At 38.7% G+C, this 21,334-nt stretch overlaps 1 protein-coding gene across 1 annotated transcript; it reads left to right on the top strand.

Moving 5' to 3' along the window:
* Nucleotides 1-13,081: 13,081 nt before the first annotated feature.
* On the top strand, nt 13,082-17,968 carry LOC124413961 (UDP-xylose and UDP-N-acetylglucosamine transporter). Its single transcript, XM_046894782.1, has 5 exons — nt 13,082-13,535; nt 14,915-15,131; nt 15,262-15,576; nt 15,719-15,870; nt 16,513-17,968. The coding sequence occupies exons 1-5, from the start codon at nt 13,459-13,461 to the stop codon at nt 16,757-16,759; spliced, it is 1,008 nt and encodes a 335-aa protein (XP_046750738.1). The 5' UTR covers nt 13,082-13,458; the 3' UTR covers nt 16,760-17,968.
* The last annotated feature ends 3,366 nt before the right edge of the window (nt 17,969-21,334 follow it).

The following is a 21,334-nucleotide window of genomic DNA, read 5'->3' as shown; positions in this document are numbered from 1 at the left end:
TCGGAATCGATCCGTATGACGCTTTTTAGACTAATTCGACGCCCAGGAACTCAGAAAACACATGAAAAATAGCCTAGGACCAGCAGCAGAGAAATGACGATGAAAATCTGCAGTTTTTCGGCTGTAACTTTGCAGGTGTTGCTCGCAGCGTATCGGGACTGCGATTGATCGATTCCTCTCGCAAAATCACGTCGGAATAGTACCCTAAAGAATTAATTGCAGCACTTTTCAAAGTCGTCGAAATTTTCGCCAAAAATGCAAAGGGGTTAGCCTTGGATTTTTTTTGGCCGAAAAATCTTTTGTCTCGGAATCGATCCGTATGACGCTTTTTAGACTAATTCGACGCCCAGGAACTCAGAAAACACATGAAAAATAGCCTAGGACCAGCAGCAGAGAAATGACGATGAAAATCTGCAGTTTTTCGGCTGTAACTTTGCAGGTGTTGCTCGCAGCGTATCGGGACTGCGATTAATCGATTCCTCTTGCAAAATCACGTCGGAATAGTCCCCTAAAGAATTAATTGCAGCACTTTTCAAAGTCGTCGAAATTTTCGCCAAAAATGCAAAGGGGTTAGCCTTGGATTTTTTTTGGCCGAAAAATCTTTTGTCTCGGAATCGATCCGTATGACGCTTTTTAGACTAATTCGACGCCCAGGAACTCAGAAAACACATGAAAAATAGCCTAGGACCAGCAGCAGAGAAATGACGATGAAAATCTGCAGTTTTTCGGCTGTAACTTTGCAGGTGTTGCTCGCAGCGTATCGGGACTGCGATTAATCGATTCCTCTCGCAAAATCACGTCGGAATAGTACCCTAAAGAATCAATTGCAGCACTTTTCAAAGTCGTCGAAATTTTCGCCAAAAATGCAAAGGGGTTAGCCTTGGATTTTTTTTGGCCGAAAAATCTTTTGTCTCGGAATCGATCCGTATGACGCTTTTAAGACTAATTCGACGCCCAGGAACTCAGAAAACACATGAAAAATAGCCTAGGACCAGCAGCAGAGAAATGACGATGAAAATCTGCAGTTTTTCGGCTGTAACTTTGCAGGTGTTGCTCGCAGCGTATCGGGACTGCGATTAATCGATTCCTCTCGCAAAATCACGTCGGAACAGTACCCTAAAGAATTAATTGCAGCACTTTTCAAAGTCGTCGAAATTTTCGCCAAAAATGCAAAGGGGTTAGCCTTGGATTTTTCTTGGCCGAAAAATCTTTTGTCTCGGAATCGATCCGTATGACGCTTTTTAGACTTATTCGACGCCCAGGAACTCAGAAAACACATGAAAAATAGCCTAGGACCAGCAGCAGAGAAATGACGATGAAAATCTGCAGTTTTTCGGCTGTAACTTTGCAGGTGTTGCTCGCAGCGTATCGGGACTGCGATTAATCGATTCCACTTGCAAAATCACGTCGGAATAGTCCCCTAAAGAATTAATTGCAGCACTTTTCAAAGTCGTCGAAATTTTCGCCAAAAATGCAAAGGGGTTAGCCTTGGATTTTTTTTGGCCGAAAAATCTTTTGTCTCGGAATCGATCCGTATGACGCTTTTTAGACTAATTCGACGCCCAGGAACTCAGAAAACACATGAAAAATAGCCTAGGACCAGCAGCAGAGAAATGACGATGAAAATCTGCAGTTTTTCGGCTGTAACTTTGCAGGTGTTGCTCGCAGCGTATCGGGACTGCGATTAATCGATTCCTCTCGCAAAATCACGTCGGAATAGTACCCTAAAGAATTAATTGCAGCACTTTTCAAAGTCGTCGAAATTTTCGCCAAAAATGCAAAGGGGTTAGCCTTGGATTTTTTTTGGCCGAAAAATCTTTTGTCTCGGAATCGATCCGTATGACGCTTTTTAGACTAATTCGACGCCCAGGAACTCAGAAAACACATGAAAAATAGCCTAGGACCAGCAGCAGAGAAATGACGATGAAAATCTGCAGTTTTTAGGCTGTAACTTTGCAGGTGTTGCTCGCAGCGTATCGGGACTGCGATTAATCGATTCCTCTCGCAAAATCACGTCGGAATAGTACCCTAAAGAATTAATTGCAGCACTTTTCAAAGTCGTCGAAATTTTCGCCAAAAATGCAAAGGGGTTAGCCTTGGATTTTTTTTGGCCGAAAAATCTTTTGTCTCGGAATCGATCCGTATGACGCTTTTTAGACTAATTCGACGCCCAGGAACTCAGAAAACACATGAAAAATAGCCTAGGACCAGCAGCAGAGAAATGACGATGAAAATCTGCAGTTTTTCGGCTGTAACTTTGCAGGTGTTGCTTGCAGCGTATCGGGACTGCGATTAATCGATTCCTCTCGCAAAATCACGTCGGAATAGTACCCTAAAGAATTAATTGCAGCACTTTTCAAAGTCGTCGGAATTTTCGCCAAAAATGCAAAGGGGTTAGCCTTGGATTTTTTTTGGCCGAAAAATCTTTTGTCTCGGAATCGATCCGTATGACGCTTTTTAGACTAATTCGACGCCCAGGAACTCAGAAAACACATGAAAAATAGCCTAGGACCAGCAGCAGAGAAATGACGATGAAAATCTGCAGTTTTTCGGCTGTAACTTTGCAGGTGTTGCTCGCAGCGTATCGGGACTGCGATTAATCGATTCCTCTTGCAAAATCACGTCGAAATAGTCCCCTAAAGAATTAATTGCAGCACTTTTCAAAGTCGTCGAAATTTTCGCCAAAAATGCAAAGGGGTTAGCCTTGGATTTTTTTTGGCCGAAAAATCTTTTGTCTCGGAATCGATCCGTATGACGCTTTTTAGACTAATTCGACGCCCAGGAACTCAGAAAACACATGAAAAATAGCCTAGGACCAGCAGCAGAGAAATGACGATGAAAATCTGCAGTTTTTCGGCTGTAACTTTGCAGGTGTTGCTCGCAGCGTATCGGGACTGCGATTAATCGATTCCTCTCGCAAAATCACGTCGGAATAGTACCCTAAAGAATCAATTGCAGCACTTTTCAAAGTCGTCGAAATTTTCGCCAAAAATGCAAAGGGGTTAGCCTTGGATTTTTTTTGGCCGAAAAATCTTTTGTCTCGGAATCGATCCGTATGACGCTTTTAAGACTAATTCGACGCCCAGGAACTCAGAAAACACATGAAAAATAGCCTAGGACCAGCAGCAGAGAAATGACGATGAAAATCTGCAGTTTTTCGGCTGTAACTTTGCAGGTGTTGCTCGCAGCGTATCGGGACTGCGATTAATCGATTCCTCTCGCAAAATCACGTCGGAATAGTACCCTAAAGAATTAATTGCAGCACTTTTCAAAGTCGTCGAAATTTTCGCCAAAAATGCAAAGGGGTTAGCCTTGGATTTTTTTTGGCCGAAAAATCTTTTGTCTCGGAATCGATCCGTATGACGCTTTTTAGACTTATTCGACGCCCAGGAACTCAGAAAACACATGAAAAATAGCCTAGGACCAGCAGCAGAGAAATGACGATGAAAATCTGCAGTTTTTCGGCTGTAACTTTGCAGGTGTTGCTCGCAGCGTATCGGGACTGCGATTAATCGATTCCTCTTGCAAAATCACGGCGGAATAGTCCCCTAAAGAATTAATTGCAGCACTTTTCAAAGTCGTCGAAATTTTCGCCAAAAATGCAAAGGGGTTAGCCTTGGATTTTTTTTGGCCGAAAAATCTTTTGTCTCGGAATCGATCCGTATGACGCTTTTTAGACTAATTCGACGCCCAGGAACTCAGAAAACACATGAAAAATAGCCTAGGACCAGCAGCAGAGAAATGACGATGAAAATCTGCAGTTTTTCGGCTGTAACTTTGCAGGTGTTGCTCGCAGCGTATCGGGACTGCGATTAATCGATTCCTCTCGCAAAATCACGTCGGAATAGTACCCTAAAGAATTAATTGCAGCACTTTTCAAAGTCGTCGAAATTTTCGCCAAAAATGCAAAGGGGTTAGCCTTGGATTTTTTTTGGCCGAAAAATCTTTTGTCTCGGAATCGATCCGTATGACGCTTTTTAGACTAATTCGACGCCCAGGAACTCAGAAAACACATGAAAAATAGCCTAGGACCAGCAGCAGAGAAATGACGATGAAAATCTGCAGTTTTTCGGCTGTAACTTTGCAGGTGTTGCTCGCAGCGTATCGGGACTGCGATTAATCGATTCCTCTTGCAAAATCACGTCGGAATAGTCCCCTAAAGAATTAATTGCAGCACTTTTCAAAGTCGTCGAAATTTTCGCCAAAAATGCAAAGGGGTTAGCCTTGGATTTTTTTTGGCCGAAAAATCTTTTGTCTCGGAATCGATCCGTATGACGCTTTTTAGACTAATTCGACGCCCAGGAACTCAGAAAACACATGAAAAATAGCCTAGGACCAGCAGCAGAGAAATGACGATGAAAATCTGCAGTTTTTCGGCTGTAACTTTGCAGGTGTTGCTTGCAGCGTATCGGGACTGCGATTAATCGATTCCTCTCGCAAAATCACGTCGGAATAGTACCCTAAAGAATCAATTGCAGCACTTTTCAAAGTCGTCGAAATTTTCGCCAAAAATGCAAAGGGGTTAGCCTTGGATTTTTTTTGGCCGAAAAATCTTTTGTCTCGGAATCGATCCGTATGACGCTTTTAAGACTAATTCGACGCCCAGGAACTCAGAAAACACATGAAAAATAGCCTAGGACCAGCAGCAGAGAAATGACGATGAAAATCTGCAGTTTTTCGGCTGTAACTTTGCAGGTGTTGCTCGCAGCGTATCGGGACTGCGATTAATCGATTCCTCTCGCAAAATCACGTCGGAACAGTACCCTAAAGAATTAATTGCAGCACTTTTCAAAGTCGTCGAAATTTTCGCCAAAAATGCAAAGGGGTTAGCCTTGGATTTTTCTTGGCCGAAAAATCTTTTGTCGCGGAATCGATCCGTATGACGCTTTTTAGACTTATTCGACGCCCAGGAACTCAGAAAACACATGAAAAATAGCCTAGGACCAGCAGCAGAGAAATGACGATGAAAATCTGCAGTTTTTCGGCTGTAACTTTGCAGGTGTTGCTCGCAGCGTATCGGGACTGCGATTAATCGATTCCTCTTGCAAAATCACGTCGGAATAGTCCCCTAAAGAATTAATTGCAGCACTTTTCAAAGTCGTCGAAATTTTCGCCAAAAATGCAAAGGGGTTAGCCTTGGATTTTTTTTGGCCGAAAAATCTTTTGTCTCGGAATCGATCCGTATGACGCTTTTTAGACTAATTCGACGCCCAGGAACTCAGAAAACACATGAAAAATAGCCTAGGACCAGCAGCAGAGAAATGACGATGAAAATCTGCAGTTTTTCGGCTGTAACTTTGCAGGTGTTGCTCGCAGCGTATCGGGACTGCGATTAATCGATTCCTCTCGCAAAATCACGTCGGAATAGTACCCTAAAGAATTAATTGCAGCACTTTTCAAAGTCGTCGAAATTTTCGCCAAAAATGCAAAGGGGTTAGCCTTGGATTTTTTTTGGCCGAAAAATCTTTTGTCTCGGAATCGATCCGTATGACGCTTTTTAGACTAATTCGACGCCCAGGAACTCAGAAAACACATGAAAAATAGCCTAGGACCAGCAGCAGAGAAATGACGATGAAAATCTGCAGTTTTTCGGCTGTAACTTTGCAGGTGTTGCTCGCAGCGTATCGGGACTGCGATTAATCGATTCCTCTTGCAAAATCACGTCGGAATAGTCCCCTAAAGAATTAATTGCAGCACTTTTCAAAGTCGTCGAAATTTTCGCCAAAAATGCAAAGGGGTTAGCCTTGGATTTTTTTTGGCCGAAAAATCTTTTGTCTCGGAATCGATCCGTATGACGCTTTTTAGACTAATTCGACGCCCAGGAACTCAGAAAACACATGAAAAATAGCCTAGGACCAGCAGCAGAGAAATGACGATGAAAATCTGCAGTTTTTCGGCTGTAACTTTGCAGGTGTTGCTCGCAGCGTATCGGGACTGCGATTAATCGATTCCTCTCGCAAAATCACGTCGGAATAGTACCCTAAAGAATCAATTGCAGCACTTTTCAAAGTCGTCGAAATTTTCGCCAAAAATGCAAAGGGGTTAGCCTTGGATTTTTTTTGGCCGAAAAATCTTTTGTCTCGGAATCGATCCGTATGACGCTTTTAAGACTAATTCGACGCCCAGGAACTCAGAAAACACATGAAAAATAGCCTAGGACCAGCAGCAGAGAAATGACGATGAAAATCTGCAGTTTTTCGGCTGTAACTTTGCAGGTGTTGCTCGCAGCGTATCGGGACTGCGATTAATCGATTCCTCTCGCAAAATCACGTCGGAATAGTACCCTAAAGAATTAATTGCAGCACTTTTCAAAGTCGTCGAAATTTTCGCCAAAAATGCAAAGGGGTTAGCCTTGGATTTTTTTTGGCCGAAAAATCTTTTGTCTCGGAATCGATCCGTATGACGCTTTTTAGACTAATTCGACGCCCAGGAACTCAGAAAGCACATGAAAAATAGCCTAGGACCAGCAGCAGAGAAATGACGATGAAAATCTGCAGTTTTTCGGCTGTAACTTTGCAGGTGTTGCTCGCAGCGTATCGGGACTGCGATTAATCGATTCCTCTCGCAAAATCACGTCGGAATAGTACCCTAAAGAATTAATTGCAGCACTTTTCAAAGTCGTCGAAATTTTCGCCAAAAATGCAAAGGGGTTAGCCTTGGATTTTTTTTGGCCGAAAAATCTTTTGTCTCGGAATCGATCCGTATGACGCTTTTTAGACTAATTCGACGCCCAGGAACTCAGAAAACACATGAAAAATAGCCTAGGACCAGCAGCAGAGAAATGACGATGAAAATCTGCAGTTTTTCGGCCGTAACTTTGCAGGTGTTGCTCGCAGCGTATCGGGACTGCGATTAATCGATTCCTCTCGCAAAATCACGTCGGAATAGTACCCTAAAGAATTAATTGCAGCACTTTTCAAAGTCGTCGAAATTTTCGCCAAAAATGCAAAGGGGTTAGCCTTGGATTTTTTTTGGCCGAAAAATCTTTTGTCTCGGAATCGATCCGTATGACGCTTTTTAGACTAATTCGACGCCCAGGAACTCAGAAAACACATGAAAAATAGCCTAGGACCAGCAGCAGAGAAATGACGATGAAAATCTGCAGTTTTTCGGCTGTAACTTTGCAGGTGTTGCTCGCAGCGTATCGGGACTGCGATTAATCGATTCCTCTCGCAAAATCACGTCGGAATAGTACCCTAAAGAATTAATTGCAGCACTTTTCAAAGTCGTCGAAATTTTCGCCAAAAATGCAAAGGGGTTAGCCTTGGATTTTTTTTGGCCGAAAAATCTTTTGTCTCGGAATCGATCCGTATGACGCTTTTTAGACTAATTCGACGCCCAGGAACTCAGAAAACACATGAAAAATAGCCTAGGACCAGCAGCAGAGAAATGACGATGAAAATCTGCAGTTTTTCGGCTGTAACTTTGCAGGTGTTGCTCGCAGCGTATCGGGACTGCGATTAATCGATTCCTCTTGCAAAATCACGTCGGAATAGTCCCCTAAAGAATTAATTGCAGCACTTTTCAAAGTCGTCGAAATTTTCGCCAAAAATGCAAAGGGGTTAGCCTTGGATTTTTTTTGGCCGAAAAATCTTTTGTCTCGGAATCGATCCGTATGACGCTTTTTAGACTAATTCGACGCCCAGGAACTCAGAAAACACATGAAAAATAGCCTAGGACCAGCAGCAGAGAAATGACGATGAAAATCTGCAGTTTTTCGGCTGTAACTTTGCAGGTGTTGCTCGCAGCGTATCGGGACTGCGATTAATCGATTCCTCTCGCAAAATCACGTCGGAATAGTACCCTAAAGAATCAATTGCAGCACTTTTCAAAGTCGTCGAAATTTTCGCCAAAAATGCAAAGGGGTTAGCCTTGGATTTTTTTTGGCCGAAAAATCTTTTGTCTCGGAATCGATCCGTATGACGCTTTTAAGACTAATTCGACGCCCAGGAACTCAGAAAACACATGAAAAATAGCCTAGGACCAGCAGCAGAGAAATGACGATGAAAATCTGCAGTTTTTCGGCTGTAACTTTGCAGGTGTTGCTCGCAGCGTATCGGGACTGCGATTAATCGATTCCTCTCGCAAAATCACGTCGGAATAGTACCCTAAAGAATTAATTGCAGCACTTTTCAAAGTCGTCGAAATTTTCGCCAAAAATGCAAAGGGGTTAGCCTTGGATTTTTTTTGGCCGAAAAATCTTTTGTCTCGGAATCGATCCGTATGACGCTTTTTAGACTTATTCGACGCCCAGGAACTCAGAAAACACATGAAAAATAGCCTAGGACCAGCAGCAGAGAAATGACGATGAAAATCTGCAGTTTTTCGGCTGTAACTTTGCAGGTGTTGCTCGCAGCGTATCGGGACTGCGATTAATCGATTCCTCTCGCAAAATCACGTCGGAATAGTACCCTAAAGAATTAATTGCAGCACTTTTCAAAGTCGTCGAAATTTTCGCCAAAAATGCAAAGGGGTTAGCCTTGGATTTTTCTTGGCCGAAAAATCTTTTGTCTCGGAATCGATCCGTATGACGCTTTTTAGACTTATTCGACGCCCAGGAACTCAGAAAACACATGAAAAATAGCCTAGGACCAGCAGCAGAGAAATGACGATGAAAATCTGCAGTTTTTCGGCTGTAACTTTGCAGGTGTTGCTCGCAGCGTATCGGGACTGCGATTAATCGATTCCTCTTGCAAAATCACGTCGGAATAGTCCCCTAAAGAATTAATTGCAGCACTTTTCAAAGTCGTCGAAATTTTCGCCAAAAATGCAAAGGGGTTAGCCTTGGATTTTTTTTGGCCGAAAAATCTTTTGTCTCGGAATCGATCCGTATGACGCTTTTTAGACTAATTCGACGCCCAGGAACTCAGAAAACACATGAAAAATAGCCTAGGACCAGCAGCAGAGAAATGACGATGAAAATCTGCAGTTTTTCGGCTGTAACTTTGCAGGTGTTGCTCGCAGCGTATCGGGACTGCGATTAATCGATTCCTCTCGCAAAATCACGTCGGAATAGTACCCTAAAGAATTAATTGCAGCACTTTTCAAAGTCGTCGAAATTTTCGCCAAAAATGCAAAGGGGTTAGCCTTGGATTTTTTTTGGCCGAAAAATCTTTTGTCTCGGAATCGATCCGTATGACGCTTTTTAGACTAATTCGACGCCCAGGAACTCAGAAAACACATGAAAAATAGCCTAGGACCAGCAGCAGAGAAATGACGATGAAAATCTGCAGTTTTTCGGCTGTAACTTTGCAGGTGTTGCTCGCAGCGTATCGGGACTGCGATTAATCGATTCCTCTTGCAAAATCACGTCGGAATAGTCCCCTAAAGAATTAATTGCAGCACTTTTCAAAGTCGTCGAAATTTTCGCCAAAAATGCAAAGGGGTTAGCCTTGGATTTTTTTTGGCCGAAAAATCTTTTGTCTCGGAATCGATCCGTATGACGCTTTTTAGACTAATTCGACGCCCAGGAACTCAGAAAACACATGAAAAATAGCCTAGGACCAGCAGCAGAGAAATGACGATGAAAATCTGCAGTTTTTCGGCTGTAACTTTGCAGGTGTTGCTCGCAGCGTATCGGGACTGCGATTAATCGATTCCTCTCGCAAAATCACGTCGGAATAGTACCCTAAAGAATCAATTGCAGCACTTTTCAAAGTCGTCGAAATTTTCGCCAAAAATGCAAAGGGGTTAGCCTTGGATTTTTTTTGGCCGAAAAATCTTTTGTCTCGGAATCGATCCGTATGACGCTTTTAAGACTAATTCGACGCCCAGGAACTCAGAAAACACATGAAAAATAGCCTAGGACCAGCAGCAGAGAAATGACGATGAAAATCTGCAGTTTTTCGGCTGTAACTTTGCAGGTGTTGCTCGCAGCGTATCGGGACTGCGATTAATCGATTCCTCTCGCAAAATCACGTCGGAATAGTACCCTAAAGAATTAATTGCAGCACTTTTCAAAGTCGTCGAAATTTTCGCCAAAAATGCAAAGGGGTTAGCCTTGGATTTTTTTTGGCCGAAAAATCTTTTGTCTCGGAATCGATCCGTATGACGCTTTTTAGACTAATTCGACGCCCAGGAACTCAGAAAACACATGAAAAATAGCCTAGGACCAGCAGCAGAGAAATGACGATGAAAATCTGCAGTTTTTCGGCTGTAACTTTGCAGGTGTTGCTCGCAGCGTATCGGGACTGCGATTAATCGATTCCTCTTGCAAAATCACGTCGGAATAGTCCCCTAAAGAATTAATTGCAGCACTTTTCAAAGTCGTCGAAATTTTCGCCAAAAATGCAAAGGGGTTAGCCTTGGATTTTTTTTGGCCGAAAAATCTTTTGTCTCGGAATCGATCCGTATGACGCTTTTTAGACTAATTCGACGCCCAGGAACTCAGAAAACACATGAAAAATAGCCTAGGACCAGCAGCAGAGAAATGACGATGAAAATCTGCAGTTTTTCGGCTGTAACTTTGCAGGTGTTGCTCGCAGCGTATCGGGACTGCGATTAATCGATTCCTCTCGCAAAATCACGTCGGAATAGTACCCTAAAGAATCAATTGCAGCACTTTTCAAAGTCGTCGAAATTTTCGCCAAAAATGCAAAGGGGTTAGCCTTGGATTTTTTTTGGCCGAAAAATCTTTTGTCTCGGAATCGATCCGTATGACGCTTTTAAGACTAATTCGACGCCCAGGAACTCAGAAAACACATGAAAAATAGCCTAGGACCAGCAGCAGAGAAATGACGATGAAAATCTGCAGTTTTTCGGCTGTAACTTTGCAGGTGTTGCTCGCAGCGTATCGGGACTGCGATTAATCGATTCCTCTCGCAAAATCACGTCGGAATAGTACCCTAAAGAATTAATTGCAGCACTTTTCAAAGTCGTCGAAATTTTCGCCAAAAATGCAAAGGGGTTAGCCTTGGATTTTTTTTGGCCGAAAAATCTTTTGTCTCGGAATCGATCCGTATGACGCTTTTTAGACTAATTCGACGCCCAGGAACTCAGAAAACACATGAAAAATAGCCTAGGACCAGCAGCAGAGAAATGACGATGAAAATCTGCAGTTTTTCGGCTGTAACTTTGCAGGTGTTGCTCGCAGCGTATCGGGACTGCGATTAATCGATTCCTCTCGCAAAATCACGTCGGAATAGTACCCTAAAGAATTAATTGCAGCACTTTTCAAAGTCGTCGAAATTTTCGCCAAAAATGCAAAGGGGTTAGCCTTGGATTTTTTTTGGCCGAAAAATCTTCTGTCTCGGAATCGATCCGTATGACGCTTTTTAGACTAATTCGACGCCCAGGAACTCAGAAAACACATGAAAAATAGCCTAGGACCAGCAGCAGAGAATTGACGATGAAAATCTGCAGTTTTTCGGCTGTAACTTTGCAGGTGTTGCTCGCAGCGTATCGGGACTGCGATTAATCGATTCCTCTCGCAAAATCACGTCGGAATAGTACCCTAAAGAATTAATTGCAGCACTTTTCAAAGTCGTCGAAATTTTCGCCAAAAATGCAAAGGGGTTAGCCTTGGATTTTTTTTGGCCGAAAAATCTTCTGTCTCGGAATCGATCCGTATGACGCTTTTTAGACTAATTCGACGCCCAGGAACTCAGAAAACACATGAAAAATAGCCTAGGACCAGCAGCAGAGAAATGACGATGAAAATCTGCAGTTTTTCGGCTGTAACTTTGCAGGTGTTGCTCGCAGCGTATCGGGACTGCGATTAATCGATTCCTCTCGCAAAATCACGTCGGAACAGTACCCTAAAGAATTAATTGCAGCACTTTTCAAAGTCGTCGAAATTTTCGCCAAAAATGCAAAGGGGTTAGCCTTGGATTTTTTTTGGCCGAAAAATCTTTTGTCTCGGAATCGATCCGTATGACGCTTTTTAGACTAATTCGACGCCCAGGAACTCAGAAAACACATGAAAAATAGCCTAGGACCAGCAGCAGAGAAATGACGATGAAAATCTGCAGTTTTTCGGCTGTAACTTTGCAGGTGTTGCTCGCAGCGTATCGGGACTGCGATTAATCGATTCCTCTCGCAAAATCACGTCGGAATAGTACCCTAAAGAATTAATTGCAGCACTTTTCAAAGTCGTCGAAATTTTCGCCAAAAATGCAAAGGGGTTAGCCTTGGATTTTTTTTGGCCGAAAAATCTTTTGTCTCGGAATCGATCCGTATGACGCTTTTTAGACTAATTCGACGCCCAGGAACTCAGAAAACACATGAAAAATAGCCTAGGACCAGCAGCAGAGAAATGACGATGAAAATCTGCAGTTTTTCGGCTGTAACTTTGCAGGTGTTGCTCGCAGCGTATCGGGACTGCGATTAATCGATTCCTCTCGCAAAATCACGTCGGAATAGTACTCTAAAGAATTAATTGCAGCACTTTCCAAAGTCGTCGAAATTTCCGCCAAAAATGCAAAGGGGTCAGCCTTACTTCTTTGGTCATTTTTGGAGCTGAGAATTTTTCGACTCGAAATCGATTTGTATGACCCTATCTAACTTATTTGGACGCCCAGGAACTCAGGAATTACAAGAAAAAAAGCGTAGGACCAACAGCAGAGAAATTGCAACGCAAAGACCTGCAGCAGAAAAATTGAGAAAATACGTCGTTCGTTTTTTGGCTGTAACTTCTAATATGTTGCTCGCAGCCCATTCGGACTGCGCTCAATCGATTTATCCCGCAAAATTACGTCGGAATAGAGCCTGAATGAATTTATCGCAAAACTTTCCAGAATCGTCGAAATTTTCGCAAAAAATCCAAAGGGATTAGCCTCAGATTTCTGTTCGGCGAAAAACATTTTGTCTGTGAATCGATTCCTGTGACACATACTTCACTAACTATACCTCCGGAAACAAATAAAATGCATCAAAACTAATTTATTCTCGGAACAGTTTCACATCGATATCATATTTAACAGTATCTTAAGTCCCCCCCACCTGCTCTATCCAATTTTTGATGCCGACCGAAATCATTAAACGGCATGATTCAGCGTTGATGACGTCACAGAAGTCCTTATCTCACATGCTTACAGAAAACGTTATGAAATATGAAACCACGAAGCCCCAGTATAAATTTATTCAGTCACGCAACTGCAATCTGTCTTTAAACATGCCCGTAGTCAAGTCAAGTCTTATTTGAACCTAGTATACAGCGTGCAATAAACCGTTAGCCGTGGCTACGTAGAATCGCTGCTCAATTTTGAGCTATTGTCAGGAATCGTTCAATGCAAACTACTTACAACCTTCACGTGGCGTTCGTGGCGGTAATAATTCCGCCTAGAGATAAGACTGAAAGTAGAATCTTTCCGTCAGTGATATCGCAACCGTCGTTATATCATGCCGAGAATTCCGCCCGGAGTTTAGGTCCACTTCAATAGTTTTTTCGGTTGTAGTTGAATTATCCCAAATTTAGTCAATTCATTTATAGGTTAACTATTTGGCAACAGTTTGTCAAAAATGCAGGCCCCTCTCGCTGTATTTCTTGTCTTCTTAGGATGTTGTACAAACGTTGTGTTTCTGGAGCTTTTGGTCAAGTATGTATACTTACTATTAATAAATTCTTACGTATTATTTGTGTTTTTCAAATACTAGTCTGAACTTTTATAGTGTTCAAAAATAATCGTATACAGTATTCGATTATACCGCTCAATTTATTACAAGTAATAAATATCATAAATAATTCTTGTTTTGCTCTTCACACATGTTCGCTTATATTTTCTTGTATTTGTACAGCAAAAGTTTCAACAATGTACCTATAATTTCACTCATGCTGTTGAAACATTAGATACCGTCTATTTGATATTTCGATCGATCAATATTTTCTGTAAATTGAAATTGTCGCTGCCGGTGATTTCCGATAATGAGTTTCTAAAGGGAAAATGAAAATTTGTAAACTGCGTCAGAGTCCCAAACAGTTCCAGTTCGATACCGGAACTATATAATAGCGATAACTTGAGTTTTCATCCAGCTAGATCGATCGAAAGGTCATGAATACTAGAGACATCGATAAATGAAAGCGTGAACGAACAAACAATTCTCAAGCCACAGATTCACAATTTTGAGTAATCGACCCGAGCTATTTAACCATCGTAGCAAAGCAGTTTTTCTTATCTGTCTTATTGCAGGATTTAAGTAGTTGAGAATTATCAACTCATGTTGTTACGACTCAAGTTTTGTCTATTCCCTAGTGCTCTTTGGTATTCATGATTGTTAATTAATTATCTCTAGTTTACTATTTACAATATTATAACAGTTGATTAGGCAGATAGGGAGATAGGTAGAAAAAACGTAACCCACTATTTATCAGAGCTAAGAGAATAAGCAACTTTTTGTTGAAACGCAAAAATTGTTGAAGTTCATTTTATATTCTCTATAACGATTAGTTTCGTAGGAAATTAGTCCATGTTTATCATATATACTATAAGAACTTTGAGATACGCTTTATATCTGAATTTTATCCAATCTCGGCTCATTTATTTCTTAATATCGATGGACTGCTAGAATTACAATACATATCCGTCCGCTTGACTATTTTGATAACGCAAATACTTGAAATTGTTAATTGACCCAAAAATATTATCTGATTTCATGTTTCTTCTGAGTGTTCCTTTACTATGCTGACAATGCTCAATTGTATTAACGATCACAGCTGAAAGTTATTTGGCAGAGAAGAAACGAATCTAAAAAAAAGTCATACAAATCTAGGTTTTAATATGAAAAGCCAGAATCTCCGAGTATCACTTTATTGAATGTTTCTTTTTCTTATTGTTTGATTATCAACAATATTTTCGATAAGTTTGAAAGTTTAATCGATTTCTATTTTCAATATCTTATTTCAAGAGCTATCTTTCGATAGCCCCAGTGAACATGTTTTTTTAAAGAATGATTGCTATCTGGTTATAATTTTTTTCAGAGAAGACCCTGGCAGTGGGAATTTGATTACCTTCTCGCAATTTGCATTTATTGCTCTGGAAGGTTTCATATTCACTTCAAAGTTTGGAACGGTGAAACCAACCATAGGATTAAAGGACTACACGATTTTAGTTTCCATGTTCTTCGTTGTTAGTGTCTGTAACAATTATGCTTTTGACTTTAACATACCGATGCCCTTACACATGATATTCAGAGCTGTAAGTATCTTCCAGTTTTAAACTTCAACGTAATAAACAACAGGATTTGCACTTCGGCTCTATTGCAGCTTTGCGACGATGTTGTCGAGATTATCTCAACATTTTCTCACCTCTGTTTTATTTTCTTCAGGGTTCTCTGATAGCAAACATGATCATGGGAATAATAATACTGAAGAAGAAATATGTATTCAGCAAGTATCTTTCAGTATTCATGATAAGTTCGGGAATATTCTTATGCACACTTATCAGTGGCAAAGAAGTCAAATCTACGCAGATCGTCCGTCCGGACAGTTTACCAACCACTCCATGGGATGACTTTTTCTGGTGGATTCTTGGCATTACTCTGCTTACTGTAGCTCTCTTTATATCCGCTAGGATGGGCATTTACCAAGAAGTTTTGTACGTACGCTACGGAAAACACGCCAAAGAAGCCTTGTTTTATACGGTAAAACATTCCTACTTCTTTTTCTCGCATGGAATCTCTTTTCCCGTTTCCATGTTGGAATTCAATTGGTCGGGATCTTCGGCGATCATAATATTAGATACAACTATGCTAATATTATCGTGAATAATAATTTCTTTTTCAGCATCTATTGCCACTGCCCTTCTTTCTGACATTGGTACCAAATATCTGGAATCATACTGTTCTGGCTGTTAATTCGGATCCTTTAGCGCTACCTCTCATTGGCATTTCAATGCCCAAAACACTCGTATACCTGATAGGAAATGTTCTGACACAGTATCCTTTTTACACATATCAATTATTATGATAGTCTAGAAATTTCGTTATTTGCAGATTTTTCGCCGTTAACTTTGTCCCTAGAATATTTTATGGACTTGTGGTAAAACCTATAATTTTTGTGCTATTTTGCTGAATTCTTAACAAGCAGATTTATACATTTTTAAAAAAAAATTTCTACAGAGAGAATTTTATCGATGGACACGTTTCTCGGACAGAGAATTGTTCTAGGAAAAGCTGTCTAAATAATTCGTTGCAGACTCTTACTCAAAAGATTGGTATTTTAGGTCCTACATGCTACGGTAAAATTCACGAATACAGCTTTAAAAACAAATATGTTTCTTACGTAATTTTAAATACACATGAGATCCACCTGTCCGTACAATACTGGAGTAATACAATATTTCTTTGTTATTCAAATATCACACTGGCAAGATGCCACCGCCGCAGTATTGTCTATGCATCAAGAACGAACTCTTAGACTTTGAGACGAGGATATAAACCTCGATAAAATACTTACGCAATATTCAGGCAGCTATGGTTAAAAATTGTAGCCAAATGAACATTTTTACGTATATTGTACAAAGTTACATCGGATCAGTTTTAAAAAATGCAAGCTTTTTTTCCTTACCAAAATCTTAGGTACATGTGCATCAGCTCTGTTTACGTACTGACGACAGAGTGTACGTCGTTGACGGTGACGCTGGTGGTGACACTGAGGAAATTTGTGTCGTTACTGTTTTCTATAGTGTACTTCAAAAATCCATTCACGTTGTACCATTGGATCGGAACGACCCTGGTATTCGTAGGAACGATTATATTCACAGAAGTGATTCCTAAAATTCAGCAAGGCTTACGAGCACCGCCGAAAGGAGAAAAAGTACAATAGTTGAGCATAAATAGGGTGGGGAAGTTCTGTGTGTCTTTGTTTATTGATTTATAAAAAAGTTTCCTCTTAGCACTATGATATATGTGAACAATGTGCAGTATTTTTTCAATTTTTTGTTTATGACGGCCATCGTATTCCTCTGCTCTTCACGATCCCATCCAGGATCTCGTAATTAGCTATACAAGTTGACACTTATTTTTTTCAACCTATTCACTTATCAACTTGTGACGTGAGCTCCTCATTTCCCCTGCAAATTGATAAACAATATTACCTAGTCTTCTCGTAATAAACGCATGTTTATTTTATCGCCACGTTAATTATTTGCATATGTCGATCGTGGGGACATGTGCACAGATATATACATCAATTTCAACAATTTATATTTTACTGCGTGTTTAATAAACATTCTAAGAATGAAGAGGAAAAGTTATAGACAAAAATTTAGACGCACGCGTGTTATCTGTTATTTTGACCACATGATTTTTGAAATCAACATCGTGGTTCAAGATTTCGTATTTTTTACATATACGATGTCATTGTTAATTGTAAATTCAGACAATATAGAATAAAAATTAGATAATTGAATTCTTTTTATTTAAACTCGGTAGCTATTTCAGGCTGACCTGAAAAATTTAGAAACTGGATTTGCTCATGAATTTTTTTTAAATAAGTATAGGATGTACTTGTTTTTGTGACTATTGAAAGGTAACCGTTAGTTACATTTTTACTAGAACTGATGTGAACATCACTGTAATGTAATCACAATACAACATTACATTTATCAAAAATTAGTAAAATATAATATAAAATCCGTATATAATGAATTGGTGCACCGATAAACTTCAATTGTAGTCATCGCACTATCAAAGGAAATAAATTTTATTATATACTCCAAATTGTCGCTCTGATAAAACTGGCAGCATACATTTTTTATTGTAAAATAGCTAAACAAAAAAGAAAAAAAAAAAAAACAGATACTGGTAATAACTAAACAAATGATCATAGTAATGTGAATATGTCACATATCACAGTACCGATCTTGTACTTTTAACGAGAGTGTATCTGAAATTAATATATTGTAAATAAGATATTCAATTACAATCATATGATTATTATATCAACCATCTCAAATTTTTTCCCAAAACCCAATGTAATTCCTACATAATGTAAAACCACCCAATGTTGTTTAATAAAATTAAAAATTGTTAGGAAATATGCACACTCAACTGTAATAGCGACAGGGTGGCAGCGTCAAGTGCGAGGTCGTGGATATGTGGATCATACTGTTGCTTTTTTCGTTTGTGGAACGTCACGCTTTTTCTGATGTCTCCTGGTAAAAATGTCTTAAAATTTGTTGCGACGAAACTGAGTTGATACTTTAATTGTATCCTACGGTTTCAATTATATTTTAACTTTATTGAATCAGATATGTGATGATTGCCTGTATGTTTCATGTGCTTTTTCAATTAACTTCTCAAATTGAAATCATGCGGTAATAGGGCTGAGCCTTAATTATGTAGAACTTTACTTCATTATGAAATACTATTCATTATAATATGTTTATCATAAAACTCCGAGCAATTATTGTAAGTAGAAAATTCATCTGGTATCCTTTTGTTTTTTTAGATTTTAGAAGAAAAGTTATTGGCAACTTTGGAAGAAACATCGTGATACGTCGTTATAGTAAATGCAATGTCTAGTTCGTTTCAGACCAATTTGAGGTACGTCGATTTACCCTGAGTTGTTTAAATTCCTTAAGGAAAGCTGATTGTTCCAGGATAAAAGAATTACAGGAGAAGACGGCGCAAATTAGGGTAAAGAAATCGGTCAAGAAATTTCTCTGAAAGTTTAGCGAAAGAAAGTTTCAAGAGTTACACAATTTTCTTTAGAAATTTGAAGCTCGTCAGGAGATTTTCGAATAAGTAATTTTAGAGTTTAAAAACATTGCCTATTACCTTTATAATAATTGAATTCAGGGCAATTAATTATCATAAATGAAATCGAGAACATATATGTGAGCGTGTAGGATATGAGAGATTATAAGACTCCGAACCCTGAAACGATTAACTAATATTACCGGCGTTCAATTACATAACATCAATGTTCATAGCGTTGTATGATAAGTGGTAATCGTGAATGATTTGTAGATATACGCATATTATTTTTAATAGCGTGTAAATTGTACGATTACAACTCCATGATCAGCACTCTGATAAATTGAAATAATTTTGATTTCAAATAATTTCTTGCCAATGCAAAGTGTTAGGAAGTTGGATTCGATCACTTCGTTTAGGTTTACTGTGTAGTACAGTTCAAACTGCAGGCTCAAATAGATAGTGAAAAGATAAGTTCAGAAACTTTGAGAAGTTAGTTTGATTTGCGAAGAGCCAGTTTGAAACTCGTTTTTTTTTTTATGGAAATTTTGTTTTTCAGAGTTCTCATATATGATATACACAGACATATGGATAGTTGACGAATAAACGATTATAGATGTAAGGTTTGCAAACAAATGTTGACACCCTTTTTGAGGATTAAGTGTGATAATCAGACTGATAGTTATAAGAAGTTGAAATATTGATGAAATGATGTTTTTAAACATTTCATCATACAGAGAAAAAACATCATTTTCATCATTATACAGCAGATTTATATTACATATGCATCACACATACTTATATGTACTTATTATGTGTACTTGTGTACAGATAGATGATGCAACTCATGATTTTTGTTTGAAATTAAAAATCTTTGTTGCATAATTAGATTGATACTGTAACTGTAATAATATTGAAAAACTTAGTAAACAATTATACATACCTATACTTGTATATGGAGTAAATTGTTAACGATTAGAGATTCTCTTAGCGAATGAAAAAACAAATTTAATTAGTGTCAGTTAATGGTATGTTACAATATGTATGCGACGTTAATGTAAATATATATTAACAGATACTAAAATCATATTTCAACAATATAGGTATATTTTTCCTATACAATATAATATTACGCTTTATACAATAAATAAATTCGTTTCTATCAATTTGACAATAATTCCATTCAAATATTACATATCACATCATTAGATTTTATGCATAATATGACCAATATACGCATGTAGATAATATATTATAAACTTAAAAAAAAAAAAAACGTGTAGCAACAAAAGTATGGCACTTTGGTATTTACTATATTTTCATAATAGTTGTGGAGGATTGTATTAACTATGAACAAGAATGACGTCTATGATCTGTTGAAAATTGGGAATTTAGAAAACTGCATATAAGCTGTCTCGCTATCCACTCATTTTTTAATATTTAATTATATAACATGTAAAATAATGCGTTCTTTCTGTGCAGAATAGTCGAAAAAAAAATAAAAATTCTTTTAAGACACGATGAAAAAATATATAAAAGGTCAAGATATTATTTATATGATAAACGCATCTTTCTTCAAAATCCTCAAAATAATCATACATCCTACTAAACCTGCCGTCACAACAATTAGTCTTATGGAATTTCGAGAAAACAAAATATGGCAAACTCTGAATTTTCCCTGCTGAAAAAATCTCTTTTCCTGAGTTTTTCTGAAAATATGTTAATTTAGTTTTTCAGTGAATGCAGATTTGATCACAGTAACGTCAGACAACTTCTTCAAACAAGCTCAAAAAACGTCATAGTTTTCGTTAAGTTTACAATGTTACATTCAAAGTGCAATTTAGATGATTACATTGTAAATTCGGTCTACAATTTTGAAAAAATATAATCACAAATGACCGATAAATCGATAACTAACTGAAGAATATAAATAAAAGACAGTTATTATTAACGTACAATATTACGATCATTCAAAGGATCCAAATAAAGTTTCTCAGGCTGTTCTATATGAAAAACTAAAATATTGCTAAAGTTGATGAAATGTTATAACAGCTAATCCAATGTAATTACTATGAAAAATCTACTAAAATAATTAAATCTCATACACGATCATATGGTATAAACGTACAAAAATATAACAAAAACGATAAAATTTAAGATATATTAATATAATAAAGGCTCGAAGTCATCACCTAAAGTGACCTCCTATCCTCCCTCATTACTCGCAAGTTATAAAGTTGTATTTACGTGACTACAAGTTCATCGCAGTACTTAACTCAACGAACGTAATTAATTTTAGAAGCTAAATTGTATGTACGGGGAAAAATTTATTCTTTTTCTTTTTTATCTAGATACGCTACTCTTAAATTGGTCAATGTTCTTGCTAGATTTCGTATTCTAAGCTTACATATGTTCAAGTCAGAGGAAATTCTTAGTACTTTTGCTTCAGGCAAAAAGTCACTAAAATATATCTAAATCATCGGATATGGGCTTAAGTGATAATACATGTATAACAGACATGGTTCACAAAACAAGTTACTTGAAAGTACCTATATTCGAATTTTCGAATACGCAGATCGTAGACTTTCACAAGTATAGAACTAGGCCTGAATTATTTTATATACATGCACGTAAATTGGCATCCAAGATTCCAAGCTGCGCCTTGAACCGAAGTAAGGTGGCGTTGATAGGGTCACGCATG

This window comes from Diprion similis, chromosome 13 (assembly GCF_021155765.1).
Source record: "Diprion similis isolate iyDipSimi1 chromosome 13, iyDipSimi1.1, whole genome shotgun sequence".
Lineage (NCBI taxonomy): Eukaryota > Metazoa > Arthropoda > Insecta > Hymenoptera > Diprionidae > Diprion > Diprion similis.
Note: the sequence above shows the minus strand (reverse complement) of the source record. Positions and strands in the feature narration are given on the sequence as shown.

Excerpts from the sequence above, each read along its gene's own strand:
- LOC124413961 (XM_046894782.1), top strand. The coding sequence starts at position 13,459 with ATGCAGGCCCCTCTCGCTGTATTTCTTGTCTTCTTAGGATGTTGTACA. Across the intron at positions 15,132-15,261 it reads TACACATGATATTCAGAGCT|GGTTCTCTGATAGCAAACAT; the intron begins GTAAGTATCTTC and ends TATTTTCTTCAG. Across the intron at positions 15,577-15,718 it reads AAGAAGCCTTGTTTTATACG|CATCTATTGCCACTGCCCTT; the intron begins GTAAAACATTCC and ends TTTCTTTTTCAG.